Source organism: Molossus molossus, unplaced genomic scaffold (assembly GCF_014108415.1).
Source record: "Molossus molossus isolate mMolMol1 unplaced genomic scaffold, mMolMol1.p scaffold_m16_p_2, whole genome shotgun sequence".
Lineage (NCBI taxonomy): Eukaryota > Metazoa > Chordata > Mammalia > Chiroptera > Molossidae > Molossus > Molossus molossus.
In genome coordinates this window covers 41,104,018-41,120,768 of record NW_023425355.1, presented here as the reverse complement: position 1 = coordinate 41,120,768, position 16,751 = coordinate 41,104,018, and the positions used below count along the sequence as shown (strand labels likewise).

The following is a 16,751-nucleotide window of genomic DNA, read 5'->3' as shown; positions in this document are numbered from 1 at the left end:
GTAGGTCTTTCATATATGGCTTTTATTATATCTAGATATGATCCCTCTATTCCCACACTGCTGAGAGTTTTTATCAGAAATGGATGCTGGATTTTGTCGAAGGCTTTTTCAGCATCTATTGATATTATCATGTGGGTTTTATTCTTCATTTTATTTATGTGGTGTATCACATTTATGGATTTGCGAATATTGTACCAGCCTTGCATCCCTGGGATGAATCCCACTTGGTCATGGTGGATAATTTTTCTGGTGTATTGCTGGATTCGATTTGCTAGTATTTTGTTCAGGATTTTGGCATCTATGTTCATCAGGGTTATTGGCCTGTAGTTTTCTTTCTTTGTTGTGTCTTTTTCTGGTTTTGGAATTAGAATTATGCTGGCTTCATAAAACGAGTTTGGAAGTCTTCCTTCTTCTTGAATTTTTTGAAATAGTTTGAGGAGAATGGGTGTTAGTTCTTCTCTGAATGTTCGGTAAAAATCCCCCATGAAGCCATCTGGGCCTGGGCTTTTGTTTGCTGGAAGAGTCTTGATTACATCTTCAATTTCTTCTGTTGTTATTGTTCTGTTCAAGTTTTTAATCTCTTCCTGGTCCAGTTTTGGGAGACTATGTGTTCCTAGAAATTTGTCCATTTCGCTTAGATTTTCTAATTTGTTGCCATATAATTGTTCATAGTAGTTGTTAACGATCTTTTGTATTTCTGTGGTGTCAGTTGTTATCTCTCCTCTTTCATTTCTGATTTTATGTATTTGGGTTCTCTCTCTGTTTCTTGGTGAGTCTAGCTAAGGGTCCATCAATCTTGTTTATCTTTTCGAAAAACCAGCTCTTTGTTTTATTGATCCTCTGAATTGTTTTTTTGGTCTCTATGTCGTTTATTTCTGCTCTGATCCTTACTATTTCCTTTCTTCTACTTGCTCTGGGGTTTTCTTTTTGTTTACTCTCTAGTTCTTTAAGTTGTGAGGTTAGGTAGTCTATTAGAGATTTTTCTACATTTTTGAGGTAGGCCTGTAGTGCTGTGAACTTCCCTCTCAGAACTGCTTTCGCTGCATCTCATAGATTTTGTATTGTTGTGTCCTCATTTATATTGGTTTCCAGGAAGTTTTTTATTTCTTCCTTGATCTCCTCGGTGACCCATTCATTGTTTAATGACATTCTATTTAGCTTCCATATGTTAAAATGTCTTTGTATGTTCTTCTTGCAATTGATTTCTAGTTTCATACCATTGTGGTCTGAGAAGATACTTGTTATAATTTCAATCTTCTTGAACTTGTAGAGACTGAGTTTGTGCCCTAACCTGTGGTCTATCTTTGAGAATGGTCCATGTGCACCTGAGAAGAATGTGAATTCTGTAGTTTTGGGGTGTAGTTCTCTGTAGATATCTACTAAATCCATTTGGTCTAGTGCTTCATTTAGTGTCTCTCTTTCCTTGCTAATTTTTTGTCTAAATGATCTATCCAGTGATGTGAGCGGGGTGTTGACGTCCCCTGCTATGATTGTATTGCTATCGATTTCTCCTTTGAAGTCCTCCAATAGATTTTTAATATATTTTGGTGCTCCTATATTGGGTGCATATATGTTTATCAAGGTTATATCTTCCTGTTGGATAGATCCTTTCAATATTATGTAGTGGCCTTCTTTGTCTCTAGTTATGGCCTTCAACCTGAAGTCTATTTTATCAGATATAAGTATTGCTACCCCAGCTTTTTTTTCTTTTCCATTTGCTTGAAATATTTTTTTCCTTCCCTTCACTTTCAATCTATGTGAGTCTTTTGTTGTGAGGTGGGTCTCTTGTAAACAGCATATAGATGAGTCATGCTTTCTTATCCAGTCAGCTACTCTGTGTCTTTTTATGGGAGCATTCAGTCCATTGACATTTAAGGTGGTTATTGACATGTACTTATTTATTGCCATTTTTGTTTAGTGTGGTTCTATTTTCCTTCCCATTTCTCCTGGTAATTACAGCAGTCCTTTTAACATTTCTTGCAGTGCTGGTTTGGTGCTAATGTATTCCCTTAGCCTTTTTTTTGTCTGAAAAGCTCTTTATTTGACCTGTTTTGAATGATAGCCTTGCTGGGTAGAGTAGTCTTGGATTCAGATCCTTGTTTTTCATGACCTTGATTACTTCATGCCATTCCCTTCTAGCCTGTAGTGTTTCTTGTGAAAAGTCAGCTGAGAGCCTTATGGGGTTCCCTTTGTAGGTAACCTGTTGCTTATCTCTTGCTGCTTTTAGGATTCTCTCTTTGTCTTTAATTTTTGGCAGTTTGATTACTATGTGTCTTGGTGTGGGCCTGTTTGGGTTCTTCTTACTTGGGGCTCTCTGAGCTTCTTGAACTTGTATGCCTTCTTCCTTTACCAAATTAGGGAAGTTTTCTGTCACTATTTCTTTGAATATATTCTCTAGCCCTCGCTTACTTTCTTCTTCTTCAGGGACTCCTGTGATGCAACTGTTATTCCGTTTCCAGTTGTCCCACAGTTCTCTTAAGCTGTCTTCCTGTTTTTTAATCATTTTTTTCCTTTTGGTTTTCTGATTGGTTGATTTCTTCTAGCCTGTCTTCTAATTCACTGATCCGGTCCTCACCTTCCCCTACTCTGCTTTTTAGACCTTCCAGTGTGTTTTTCATTTCTGATATGTCATTCTTCATTTCTTCCTGTTGGTTTTTTATTTCCATCTGGTTTATTTTCAACATTTCTATGTCTTTAGTCATGTTGCTCATGTCCTTACACATGCTGTTGAGCTTCCGCAACATCATGGCTCTAAATTCTAGTTCTGTTAACTTGCTTAACTGCACCTCATTTATTTCATCTTCTGTAGAGGTCTCTTGATCTTTCATTTGGCTTTTGTTTCTGTTTCTCACCATTTTGGTTATCACAGTGGGCTTGGGAGTCTGCCAAGTTTTCCCAGTGGGTGTTGATGTTCTGCTGTTTGTGGCTCCCTCTCCTGGGTTTGGATGCACCAGGGAGGACCCACTTTAATCCCGCCAAGTCCCCTGTTCTCCGGGAGTCTGTGTGGCTCCAGCCGAGAGCTTAGCAGGCTACAGCGTTCCCAGGGCCCATGCAAGGTGGCAAGGGAGGCCGTGGGAGTAATTTCCCGCTGAGTTCCCTGGTCCCGCCGATTCCCCTGGTGCCCGCGAGTCTGTGGGCCTCAGCCGAGAGTTTAGCAGGCTACAGAGTTCCCAGCGCCCATGCAGGGTGGCAAGGGAGGTGGTAGGATTAACTTCCCAATGATTTCCCTTGCCCCGCCGAGTCCCCTGGTCTTCGGGAGACTGTGCGGCTCCAGCCGAGAGCTTAGCATGCTACAGAGTTCCCAGGGCCCATGCAGGGTGGCAAGGGAGAAGGTAGGAGTAACTTCCAGCTAAGTTCCCTGGCCCCGCCAGGTCCCCTGGTCTTTGGGAGACTGTGTGGCTCCAGCCAAGAGCTTAGCAAGCTACAGAGTTCCCAGGGCCCATGCAGGGTCGCAAGGGAGACGGTAGGAGTAACTTCCAGCTAAGTTCCCTGGTCCCGCCTAGTCCCCTGGTCTCTGCGAGTCTGTGTGGCTCCAGTAGAGAGTTTAGCCGGCTACAGAGTTCTCAGGGCCCATGCAGGGTGGCAAGGGAGACGGTAGGATTAACTTCCCTCCGAGTTCCCTGGTCCCGCCAAGTTCCCTGGGGCCCTAGAATCTGTGCGGCTCCAGCCGAGAGTTTAGCAGGATACAGAGTTCCCAGGGCCCATGCGGGGTGGCAAGGGGGGCGGTAGGATTAACTTCCCACCGAGTTCCCTGGTCCCACCGAGTTCCCTGGTCTCCGCGAGTCTGTGCGGTTTCAGCGGAGAGTTTAGCCGGCTACAGAGTTCTCAGGGCCCATGCAGGGTGGCAAGGGAGACGGTAGGAGTAACTTCCAGTCAAGTTCCCTGGCCCCGCCGGGTCTCCTGGTCTTTGGGAGACTGTGCGGCTCCCGCCGAGAGCTTAGCAGGCTACAGAGTTCCCAGGGCCCATGCAGGGTCGCAAGGGAGACGGTAGGATTAACTTCCCGCTGAGTTCCCTGGTCCCACCGAGTTCCCTGGGGCCCGCGAGTCTGTGCGGCTCCAGCGGAGAGTTTAACCGGCTACAGAGTTCCCAGGGCCCATGCAGGGTGGGAAGGGAGGCGGTTGCAGTAACTTCCAGCTGAGTTCCCTGGCCCGTGCCCACACCGCTGCGGACCCTGGGCTCTGGGTCCCCTCTCGCGTCCTCGCAAGCCTACCAGGATTGAGTGGGTGTTTCTGGTTAAGTGGTCCTATAAGATGTCTTTTGGCTGCCCTTTCCTGACGGTTTGCCTTTATTTTCGTTGTAAATCCAGTTTGGTCTTGGGAGATGGTCTGTGTCGCTCCATTCACTTCGCCGCCATTTTCTCTCTCTTTCCAATTTGCTAGTATTTTGTTCAGGATTTTGGCGTCTGTGTTCATCAGGGATATTGGCCTGTAGTTTTCTTTTCTTCAGTGTCTTTCCTACTCTGATTCGTAACCCTGAACCCACACCATTGCTAGGCCCCACCAAAGGCATTGGCTTGTGACTAATTTCTCCCATATCTCAGCATGATCCATGAACAACAGCTGGCCAGACACCAAGTTCCTGAAGGGCATAGGACTGGGTTTCTAGGGAAGTGGGTCAGTTTAAGTAGCAGCCAGTGACAATTTGTTTTCTAAATGACAGAGATGTAATAACTCAAGTTAATGATGATGCAAAGTAAATAGCCAAACTCCAATTTGATTTGCAACTTGGAATAACAGCAATGTGTCTTGATTTAAATGTCAGATCCACTGCTGAGTGATGATTTAATAACTTTTATGAGGAATCTTGTCACAGCAAATTCAACACTGGACTAGAATGACTCACAAAAAGGTGTTAGAAATGATACAGAGTACAAAAAGGAACAGGTTTATCTCAGGGCTCATCCAGAATCTCTTCAGAAAGCTAATTTGCCGTTAGGACCTCTTTTCTCCCCAATCTTTCTCTTCACAGATACCTGTGCACGTATATAGAAATAATCTCCAGGTGCATTGTTAGCTCATATTCAATCTGAAAGGTAAGGCAGCAGTGAGCCTGTTTCTGAAAGGGACCTCAATAACTCATCTGGTCCTATTGCTTTGTCTTTAGTCAGGCACTTAACTATTTTTTTTTTTTTTCATTTTAAGGGTGATAGAATTGTGTTCAAGTGGGTGAAAAGATTGTTTTTCTTTTTATTTTTTTTCTTCATTAATTTTAGAGAGAGATGAAGGGAGAGGGAGAGAGAGATAGAAATGTTGATGAGAGAAAACATCACTTGGCCACCTCCTACATGCCCCTAACAGGGAAATGGGCCCACAACCTGGGCATGTGCCCTGACTGGGAATTGAACCAGCGACCTTTTGGTGCATGGGTAGACTCTCAACCACTGAGCCACACCAGCCGAGCTGAAGAGATTTTTTTCAAAGACTTCAGTCCCCTGACTTCCAGAGAATCAGTGCTTCCTCCTCAATATCTTGTGAGATCTCTCTTCTTGACCTTCCCCAGCTTCCCTGGACTAGCATACTAGAATGCTCAAGGCTAGCCATGCTCCAGTTGGTTTGTTGCTCTTACCTATATAAGAATATGTTTAAAGTGTCTGAGCTTCCCAGGTCAATAAAGAATTACACACAGCTGTTCTTAAGGGAGAAGATTGCATTCTATTGGGGTAATCTTTTAGTCATCAAGATTCATTTTAGAGGTAATTCAAAGTGTAAATATCTTGTGTTTGCCCAGGTGAAGGTTACTCAACTTCAAAAATATTGTTTTTGTCCAGATCATTTTTTAAAATATGTTTTTTATTGATTTTTTTTACAGAGAGAGGAAGGTAGAGAGAGATAGAAACATCACTGTGAGAGTGAAACATCAATCGGTTGCCCCCTACTGGGGAACAAGCCTGCAACCCAGGTGTGTGCCCTGAATAGAAATCAAACTGGGACCTCTCAGTCCATGGAATGATGTTCAATCCACTGAGCTACAGCAGCCAGGCGTGGCCAGATAATTTTTTTGTTATTGTGAGTGGCTGCTTTATGTATTGTTGAATGTGTAACAGCATCCCTAGCCTCTGGTTACCCGGACTTTGCCTACGTAGTATAACTTCCTCCAATCCTTTTTAGGTTATCTTCTCAAACCATACCTCTCAGTGGTTTTTAATGGAAAGCAATTCACCCTCTCCACCCCTGGGAACATTGGGCAATGTTTATTGATATTTTTGGTTTCCACAACTCAGGAGGAGGGACAAGTTGTGAAAATCTAGTAGGTGGAGTCCAGAGGCTACACCCTGCTCCCGTAGAACAAAGAGTGTTTTGGTCCAAAATGTCAATAGTGCCAAGATTGAGAAACCTTGCTCTATCATATTATCCTCTGATCAGAAACATTTCATTGTTCCCCACTTCATGTCAAAAAGATGACAGATTTCATGCCCACTCCTGGTCTAGATTTAGCTCATTATTTGCCAACTACAGCACCTTTTCTGAAACAAAACTGAATAAAGTGCTTTTACTGAAACATCTTCTACTTTTTCACTCATATAACTTTGTTCACATGCCAAACACTCACACTGTGTAGAATGTCCACTTACCACTACTAAAATCAAGTTGAAATGCTATCTCATCTATGAAACCTTGCCTGAGCCTGAATTCTCCCAGCTACAAATAATTCCCCCCCCTCTGCAAATAATCCCCCCCCCAACCCAGATTATCCCTGTGGTGTTGTACTCATATGCCTTTTAAAGCATTTGACACATTCATAGTAGAAAAAAAATATTGAATTAGGGGGGGCTTTTAGAAATCTCTCCAGTAAAATTACCTTCACCTAAAAAAATAAAAAGATAAATGATACAAAGAGGTGACATTATTAGTTAAAGGCATCATATTTTTTCCATAAAATTTGGATCAGTCTTTTTTATTTTTTTTTATTTTTTTTTTTATTTATTTTTTTTGTTACAGATACTTTACCTTTTTTACCCCATTGGCACCGCCCTCCCCACCCCACCTCCGCCCCGTCCCCGGCTTAGTTATCCATATCCATTGGTCATGCATACATGCATATAAGTTCTGTGGTTTATCTCTTCCCCCCACACACACCCTCTTCTAAGGGATGTCAGTCTGTGCCCTACTTCCATGTTTCTGGGTCTACTGTATTCCTCAGACTGTTATGTTCATTATATTCCGTATATAAGTGAGATCATGTGGTATTTGCCTATTTTTGCTTGGCTTATTTCTCTTAGGATAATACTTTCCAGGTCCCTCCATGTCGTCTCAAAGGATAAGAGAACTTTCTTTCTTACCGCTGCATAGTACTCTATTGTGTATATGTACCACAGCTTTTTTATCCATTCGTCTACTGATGGACACTTGGGCTGTTTCCATATCTTAGCTATTGTAAATAGTGCTGCTATGAACATGGGGGTACATATATTCTTCCTGATTGGTGTTTCAGGTTTCTTAGGGTATATTCCTAGAAGTGGGATCACTGGGTCAAATGGAAGTTCAATTTTTAATTTTTTGAGGTAACACCATATTGTTTTCCACAGCGGCTGCACCAGTCTGCATTCCCACCAGCAGTGTATTAGAGTCCCCTTTTCTCCACATCCTCGTCAACATTTGTTGTTTGATGATTTGTTGATGGCGGACATTCTGACAGGTGTTAGGTGATACCTCATTGTTGTTGTTTTAATTTGCATCTTTCTGATGATTAGTGATGTTGAGCATTTCTTCTATGTATCTTGGCCATTTGTATGTCCTGTTTGGAGAGGTGTCTATTTAGTTTCTCTGCCCATTTTTTAATTGTGTTCTTTGTCTTCCTTTTGTGGAGTTGTATGAGCACTCTTTATATATTGGAAATTAACCCCTTATCTGATGTATCATTGGCAATGATGTTCTCCCATACAGTGGGTTGCCTTTCCATTTTGATGATTATTTCTTTTGCTGTGCAGAAGCTTTTTAGTTTGATGTAGTCCCATGTGTTCATTTTCTCCTTTATTTCTGTTGCCTTAGGTGATGTATCAGTGAAAATTCTGCTCCGTATGATGTCCGAAATTTTGTTGCCTACATTTTCTTCTAGAATTTTTATGGATTCACGGGTCACATTTAAGTCTTTTACCCATTTTGAGTTTATTTTTGTGTATGGTGTAAGTTGATGGTCTAGTTTCATTTTCTTGCCTGTAGCTGTCCAATTTTCCCAACACCATTTATTAAAGAGGCTGTCTTTACTCCACTGTATGCTCTTGCAACCTTTGTCAAATATTAATTTAGCGTATTGTTTTGGGTCCATTTCTGGGTTTTCAGTTCTGTTCCACGGGTCTATATGCCTGTTCTTGTGCCAGTACCAGGCTGTTTTGGTTACAGTCGCTTTGTAGTATAACCTGATATCTGGTATTGTGATCCCACCTACTTTGTTCTTCTTTTTCAAGATTGCTGTGGCTATTCGGGGTCTTTTTTGGTTCCATAAGAACTTTTGAAGTATTTGTTCTAGTTCTATGAAATATGACGTTGGTATTTTGACGGGAATTGCATTGAATCTATAGATTGCTTTGGGTAGTATGGACATTTTAATGATGTTAATTCTTCCAATCCATGAACAGGGTATGTGCTTCCACTTTTTTATATCTTTCTCTATTTTTTTTTTTCAATGACCTGTAGTTTTCTGCAAATAGGTCCTTTATTTCTTTGGTTAAGTTTATTCCTAGGTATCTTAATTTTTTTTGGTGTGATGGTAAATGGGATTGTTTTTTCAGTTTCTCTTTCTGTGAGTCCATCATTGCTTTACAAGAATGCCGTCGATTTCTTGACGTTAATTTTGTATCCTGCTACTTTGCCAAATTCATTTATTATGTCTAGTAGATTTTTGATGGAGTCTTTAGGGTTTTCTATGTATAATATCATGTCATCTGCAAATAATGACAGTTTCACTTCCTCCTTTCCAATTTGGATCCCTTTTATTTTTTCTTCATGTCTGATTGCTGTGGCTAAGACTTCCAGTACTATGTTAAATAAGAGTGGCGAAAGTGGACATCCCTGTCTTGTTCCTGTTCTTAATGGAAATGTTTTTAGTTTCTGTCCATTGAGTATGATGTTGGCTGTAGGTCTTTCATATATGGCCTTTGCTATGTCAAGATATGATCCCTCTATTCCCACATTGTTGAGCGTTTTTATCAGAAATGGATGCTGGATTTTGTCAAATGCTTTTTCGGCATCTATTGATATGATCATGTGGTTTTTATTCTTTATTTTGTTTATGTTGTGTATCACATTTATTGATTTGTGAATATTGTACCAGCCTTGCATCCCTGGGATGAATCCCACTTGGTCATGGTGAATAATTTTTTTGATGTATTTCTGGATCCGATTTGGTAATATTTTGTTCAGGATTTTGGCGTCTATGTTCATCAGGGATATTGGCCTGCAGTTTTCTTTCTTCCTAGTGTCTTTTTCTGGTTTTGAAATTAGAATTATGCTGGCCTCATAGAACGTGTTTGAAAGTCTTCCTTCTTCTTGAATTTTTTGAAATAGTTTGAGGAGAATGGGTGTTAGTTCTTTTTTGAATGTTTGGTAAAACTCCCCCGTGAAGCCATCTGGGCCTGGGCTTTTGTTTGCTGGGAGAGTCTTGATTACCTCTTCAATTTCCTTAGTTGTTATTGGTTTGTTCAAGTTTTCTATCTCTTCTGGGTCCAGTTTTGGGAGACTGTGTGTTTCTAGAAATTTGTCCATTTCCCTTAGATTGTCGAATTTGTTGCCATATAGTTGTTCATAGTAGTTGTTGACGACCTTTTGTATTTCCGTGGTGTTGGTTGTTACTTCTCCTCTTTCATTTCTGATTTTGTGTATTTGGGTTCTCTCTCTTTGTTTCTTGGTGAATCTAGCTAAGGGTCCATCAATCTTTTTTATCATTTCAAAAAAACAGCTCTTTGTTTCATTGATCCTTTGAATTGTTTTTTTGGTCTCTATGTCATTTATTTCTGCTCTGATCTTTACTATTTCCTTCCTTCTACTTGCTCTGGGGTTTTCTTTTTGTTTGCTTTCTAATTTTTTAAGTTGTGAGGTTAGACAGTCAATTAGAAATTTTTCTTGTTTTTTGAGGTAGGCGTGTAGTGCTATAAACTTCCCTCTCAGAACAGCTTTCGCTGCATCCCATAGATTTTGTGTTGTTGTGTGTTCATTTTCATTGGTTTCCAAGAAGTTTTTAATTTCTTCCTTGATCTCCTCAGTGACCCATTCATTGTTTAATAACATGCTATTCAGCCTCCATGTTTTGAAATGTATTTGCATGTTCTTGTTGCAATTGATTTCTAGTTTCATGCCATTGTGGTCTGAGAAGATGCTTGATATAATTTCTATCTTCTTGAACTTGTAGAGATTTAGTGTGTGTCCTATCATGTGGTCTATCTTTGAGAATGTCCCATGTGCACTTGAGAAGAATGTGTATTCTGTAGTTTGGGGTGTAATTCTCTGTAGATATCTATTAAGACCATTTGGTCTAGTGCTTCATTTAGAGTCTCTGTTTCCTTGCTAATTTTTTGCCTAGAGGATCTATCCAGTGCTGTCAACGTTGTGTTGAAGTCCCCTGCTATGATTGTATTGTTGTCGATTTCTCCTTTGAAGTCCTCCAGAAGATTTTTAATATATTTTGGTGCTCCTATATTGGGTGCATATATGTTTATCAAGGTTATATCTTCCTGTTGGATAGATCCTTTCAATATTATGTAGTGGCCTTCTTTGTCTCTAGTTATGGTCTTCGTTTTGAAATCTATTTTATCAGATATGAGAATTGCTACCCCAGCTTTTTTATGCTTTCCATTTGCTTGGAAAATTTTTTTCCAACCCTTCACTTTCAACCTATGTGAATCTTTTGTTGTGAGGTGCATCTCTTGCAAACAACATGTACATGAGTCATGCTTTCTTATTGGATCAGTCTTAATACCTTTACTCTCCTGGCATGGTTGAAACAAATAACTATGGACTTCTGGTCCTGCTATTCATATCTCAACTCTGACACTTGTAAGTTGGCAAAGTAATTTGCCGTTCTGAGATTCCATTTCTTCAACTGTAAAAATCATGGCTGTTGTGAGATTCAAATGAGATGGTGTATTCAAAGTGTCTGGCACATAGTAGGTATTTAATGAATATTTGTTGGATGAATAGGAATATTAGCAGCACTTCAAGGAATAGGATTTAGTGATTAGTGATGGTTATGGGACTTGAGGTAAAGTATGGTAGTTCTTTGCCCCTGTTCCCTAATTTTACAGCCTTCCATGAAAAACACAAGTCCTTCTGTAGGCCACCACACCACAGTCCAAGCTTTCTGTGGAGTAGATGAGTACTGACAGAAGCTCTAAACCTGGAAATGTAGTTTTTAGAATGTATGCTTTTTTTTCTATTTGTAATGCTAGTGATATAACCTCTCTGTTCCCTCAAGGAGATAATAGGTAGGGTTGTGGGGAGAGGGTTTGTTAGAAAATACATATTCCCTCTCTTTCTTTTTGGATTTCTGTGTAGCAGCAGTTTGGGGCTTAGATGCTGTCCAATGGCTCAATAAAAGTTTCTGTGAAGAAAACTCAAGAATGCACTTAGGGTGGCAATGACAGCCCTTTGGTATTGACTCCTAGCCTGGTGATACCTGGTTATGACTTCATTTCAATAAGGTTTATTGACACCTTTCTGTCAGTTTTCTACTCTGGAGCTTCCCACTTTGTAGACTTTATTCCAGTTTAGGGCTTTGGAATAATGGCGTGCTATACATTTATTTCTTTCATTTACAGAAACAAGTCTTTCCCTGGTTCCAGGGTTCATGTACCTAATATACATATCACTGGTACTCTAATGTGGGTGATGACTTGACAGGCAAGTGAAGAAACATAATGAGACCTCTGCTGCCTTGTATAAACTAGATTGTGAGCATGGCAGAGAGGAGGAAGTTGCCCGATAGAGGGCCTACCCCAGCCCGGGATCCTGTCTACTATGCCATATGACTACAGGAGATTTGGGTTGTAGGGGGTAAGGGAGAAGCTCAGGAGAGTATATTACAAATTGATATAGAAGCCTCCTCTTTAGAGCTTACAGGTCAAAGGTCCTGTAAGAGGAAAATGGCTTTGGGCAGAAATAGAAAATCAGTAGAGGGCAGGGTACCAGTTTTAGCCGAGAGTTGGTCTGGATTCCTGACTCTACCTCTCTGTTTCTGAGAGCACTTCTAGGGTTGTCAACTGAGGCTCACATTCCTGTCTGTGTAATGGATGCAATAAAGCCTACAGTCTTCCTCCGAAGGATGGCAGAAGTTGAAGGTTTATCTGTTTTTAGAGTTTTCAACTCTGTGGAATCCAAAGTATTATATAAAACCTCATACTTTTAGTGAGTGAGTAAGTATGTGTCTAAGGGGAGATGCAACAAAATGCAGAGGGGGATATGGATCTACTGGCTGCTTGCCTCAATATGGTACTCTTTTTTTTTTTAATTAAAATTTTAATGTTGACATAATAGCATGCGTCCCTCTTTTCCCTGTCCTTTGCCCATCTCCACCCACCAGGTCTTCCCCTTCTTTGGCCTTCACCAAACTATTTTCCATGTCCATGGGCTATGCACATATGTTCTTTATCCAGTCATCCCCATGCATCCATCCTTCAAGTTCCATTTTGTTTGTCAGTTTATTTTGTTCATTAGATTCCACATATTAATGAGATCTTATGCTATTTGCTTTCTCTGACTGGCTTATTTCACCTAGCATAATACTCTCCAGGTCCATTCATGCTGTTACAAGGGGCAAAAGTTTCTGTTTTTTGTTTTTTGTTTTTTGGTTTTTTTTTTAATAGCTGCATACTATTCCATTGTGTAAATGTACCATAGCTTTTTTAATCCACTGATCTGCTGATGGGCACTTGGGTTGTATGCTTTAGTTTACTCTTCCCAAAGTTCCACAATTACTATTCATGTTGAAGCCACTTTGTAGATAGTTGGATTTCTTTCTTTAAGTAGGCTTCTCTTTGTAATTCAACCCTTCTTTCTTAAAATTTTATTGTTTCCATAGCTATTGTATTTTATCACAATTTTAGGTGGGGCCAAGGAAGATCAAAAAATTATATGATTATCTCAGTCTATAAGTAAAATACTATTTTCTCTGAAGAACTAAGATTTGACACTTGCCATTGGAGGGGATAAGGGATTCACTTATTCATTTTAACTACAGAAGAAAAGGTACAGAAGCTAATGAGGGCCTCTGATAAGGAAATTTGAATTAGGAAGGTCAGGGAAGGCTTCACTAAGAAATTAATTATTAAGCTGAGCTCTGAAATGGGATTGAACATTCACTAGGTGAATATGATGGTGGGAAATGTATGTGTACACATGCACATGAAGAAAGCAGGGGAAACAGAACGTGCATAGGCTTATGGTGGGAACAGCCATAGTACATTCCAGAAACAAATATTATATGACTGTGGCTGATTTTGTAACTTTAATTCAAAGTTTAAACCATAGTTTGGGGTGTTGAGGATTGAAAATGCAAGTATATCCATCTTTGAAGTATTGTTAGGCTAAATCATGCATACTGAGCACCCACTGTTGAGAGAGCATGGGAGGCATTATCAAGAAAGAAACATGCCTGGCCAGTGTAGCTCACTGGCCAGTGTGGCACAGTGTGCACCAAGAGGTTGCTGGTTCAATTCCTGGTCAGGGCACACGTCCAGGGCCCAGGGGGTGGGACCAATCCCTGGTAGGGGGCATGCAGGAGGAGGCCAGTCAATGGTCTCTCTCATTGATATTGCTCTTTCTCTCTCTCTCTCAAATAAATAAAGAAAAAATATTTTAAAAATACAAAAAGAAAGAAATGTATCTACACTGTTGACCAACAATGTGGTAGAGTAAAGGGCAGATTAAAAGTATATGATATACAAATCTTCTTCTCAATGTTTTACCCAATATGTACACTCACATAAAGGATGTATGGACAAATTCCTGGAGGACTACTTGGTTAAGGTGACTTGAGCCCACTGGAATTAATCAGAGAAGGCTTCCTGGAGGTCCTGAGTCCTGAATAGTGGTCTAACAATGATGTGAACTGGCAAATAAAAGGAAGATTTTTCTGGCAGGAGAGACGGCATGCATGATGACTTGGTGTAGAAAGATTATTTCTGAGGAAGGAAATTTGAGATAAATTAGCTTGGCCTGACTGGAAAATGAAAACAGCCTAACTTGGGGCCATCTTAGACTCTGTATATGACATGCCAACCAATCAATTAATAAAAGAAAAATTAAGATTCACTGGGCACCATGTGAGAAGAAATAATTGGTTATTAAAAAGTTAATTGTTACAAAGATCAGTCTTGACATCCCCAACTGACTGTAGACAGGACTATGTTTTTCCAAGGCTGTGAGGTAGATGAAAGTTGCTGCCTACCTCTTTTCCTGGGACTCTACAATTTAGTTTCACTGGGTATCTATCCCAATTTCTGGAGTTCTGTTTGTTTAAGCACCTAATTTTTTACATTTAGCTGTTACTCTTATCCCTGGTAAAATAATAGCTCTCCTATCTTTGGGCATTGACAATTTATGAGAGAGAATTCTCTGAGGAAAAACACACACAAATACCTCAAATGAAAGAATATACCTCTGACAGAGTGTCAGGTGGTAGGGATTTTTTTGAGCAGATGACCTTTCTCATTTCCCTTTAAACTGAAACTATCCCCTTAGTAGCTTGGCCTTGATTCCAATGTATATTTCCTCCCTGGATGTTGAATAGCTAGGTTAGGATAAAGATGTAGAGTAAGTGGTGAGAGATATAATTTTACCTGTCAAATCTCCTGATGATGCAGTATATAGTTCTTGGAAAACAGTTCATGCACTGTAGTATATCAGTGTGGTAAACAGTGTAGAGCATTAGAGTCAAGATAAGCCAGGGTTTATATCCTGACTCTACAACTTTCTAGCTGTGTCTTTTTTTTTTCTTCACTATTAACCTGTGCCTTGATTGCTTTGTGTTGTATATAAAAACAGGGATAATAAGAGTATCTGTGACATCAGTTATTATAAAGATCAATAAGATGTATGTCTAAGGATCTTAGCCTAGTTCTTGATATTTTATCATTGTCTTATTATCATTGTCATTAGTGTCACCACCACTACTACCACTCATATCACCTGCAGGTTCCTAGTGTAACAGAATAACATTTTATAATCTCTTGCTAAAGCAAATACCAGCCATCAGCAATGGAGAAAGGAAGACACAGGAATCCTAGTTGTGTTTATTGCTTTCTGTTTTTACTTTAACACTCATGTCTCTGTCCCTGTTTCTACAGGTACCTGTAGGCTTGGTTGGGCCTATTACTGTGCTGGAGGTGGAGCAGCTGCAGCTATGTTGATCTGTACCTGGCTCTCTTGCTTTGCTGGAAGAAACCCCAAGCCTGTTATGTTGGTGGAGAGCATCATGAGGAACACCAAGTCTTATGCCATGGAGCTTGACTACTACCTCAAGCCTTGAGCTTTGGCCAAAGATTGGAGAGGGTGGGAAAGAGGAGAAAAGGGAGCCTCGGAAAGAGTTACTAAGACAAGGCCAGTTGCCACCCACCTGTCAGCAGTATAGCCTAGATTTGCATGCTTTTTTTAACACAACAGACATTCATTTTCACTTTCCCTTAAGCTAGTGGGTCAGTGGCTACTTACAAAATTCATCAAGAAATATGATTTTCTCAAATGTTTATCTAGCTGGTGAGTACCCATTAGCCCCCAAGTCCCAAAGTACTCCTGTAGGCAAAATAAGGAGAAAATCCTCACTTGAAAGGTAACTGAACAAAGCTAGGTAAGAACACTTTTGCAAGAAGGGTCAATGAGATACACAGCTGGTTCCTGCGATTCCATTTGTCTAGACCTCCCCCTGGTATTGATTGCTATCTATAGAATGTCACTGCTCAAATTTTTGAGACTTTCTCAGGACTATATCTTGACTCTTTCTCTTTTAACCTGTCTCTCTTCCTTTTCATTTGTGGAGAAACTTGTAGGGAGGGTGATTCCCAGTAAGGAAAACATTAACCAAGGGTACTTGCTTATAGTCTAAGACCCCTTTCTCATTATGCTTTATAATAGTTATAAGAGTTCATTTTGTATTTTGGCTGGCTGACTGGCATAAAATATAGTGGCAAGTATTCTTTAGTCCTTTATAGATTCAGAAATGGTGTTCATTAAATGTTTTGAGCATATAATAGCATTTGTTGTGCACTCAATAAACATACTTTTACAATGATGATGACAAGGATGTTTCTGCTGGCTCCTTATTGAAATTTCTATCAGAGTTCATTTTTATTAACTAGGAGATCCACAGTGGCCTTTTGCCCCTATAGTAATTCCTATCATGATATATGTTTCTCTATTTCAAAGACAGCTCATTAAATGTTTTCTCCTCCATCTGGAGTGAGTTAGACATAAAAAACACAATCCTGATGTTACCAAGGGCTGATATATTTTTAGCCCTGGCTTCCATCCCAAATGTGCTCGAGGCTGATGGATGGTATAGAAGAACTTGGTATTACCCAAGGACATAATTTGTCTCTCCCCTACACCCAATTAATTCAGGCTAGTTCTACTGATCCATAACTACAGCTTTAAGGATTAGGCAAAGCCTATGACTCAAAAGGTCAACTCATCTGTTTTTATTTTTAATTACTTCAGAGTGTTGGAGTACAAGAAACCCTGCTGTTACAGTCTTTTGAGGTCAGGTTCCTTTGTTGCAGAGCATGGCAGAGAAGGGCAGAGAATGGACCTTGGGCGTGTGAGGGGCA

The 16,751-nt window shown here is 40.2% G+C and overlaps 1 protein-coding gene across 2 annotated transcripts in view; it reads left to right on the top strand.

Annotated features, from left to right (window-relative positions):
• LHFPL1 (LHFPL tetraspan subfamily member 1) overlaps positions 1 to 15,835 on the top strand; it is a 57,821-nt gene extending 41,986 nt beyond the window's left edge. For both annotated transcript variants that reach the window (XM_036270941.1, XM_036270942.1), the window contains one exon: positions 15,276 to 15,835. In XM_036270941.1, coding sequence (XP_036126834.1) covers positions 15,276 to 15,457 — 182 coding nt within the window. In that variant the 3' untranslated portion in view covers positions 15,458 to 15,835. The remainder of the gene's footprint in view (positions 1 to 15,275) is intronic.
• Positions 15,836 to 16,751: the final 916 nt, after the last annotated feature.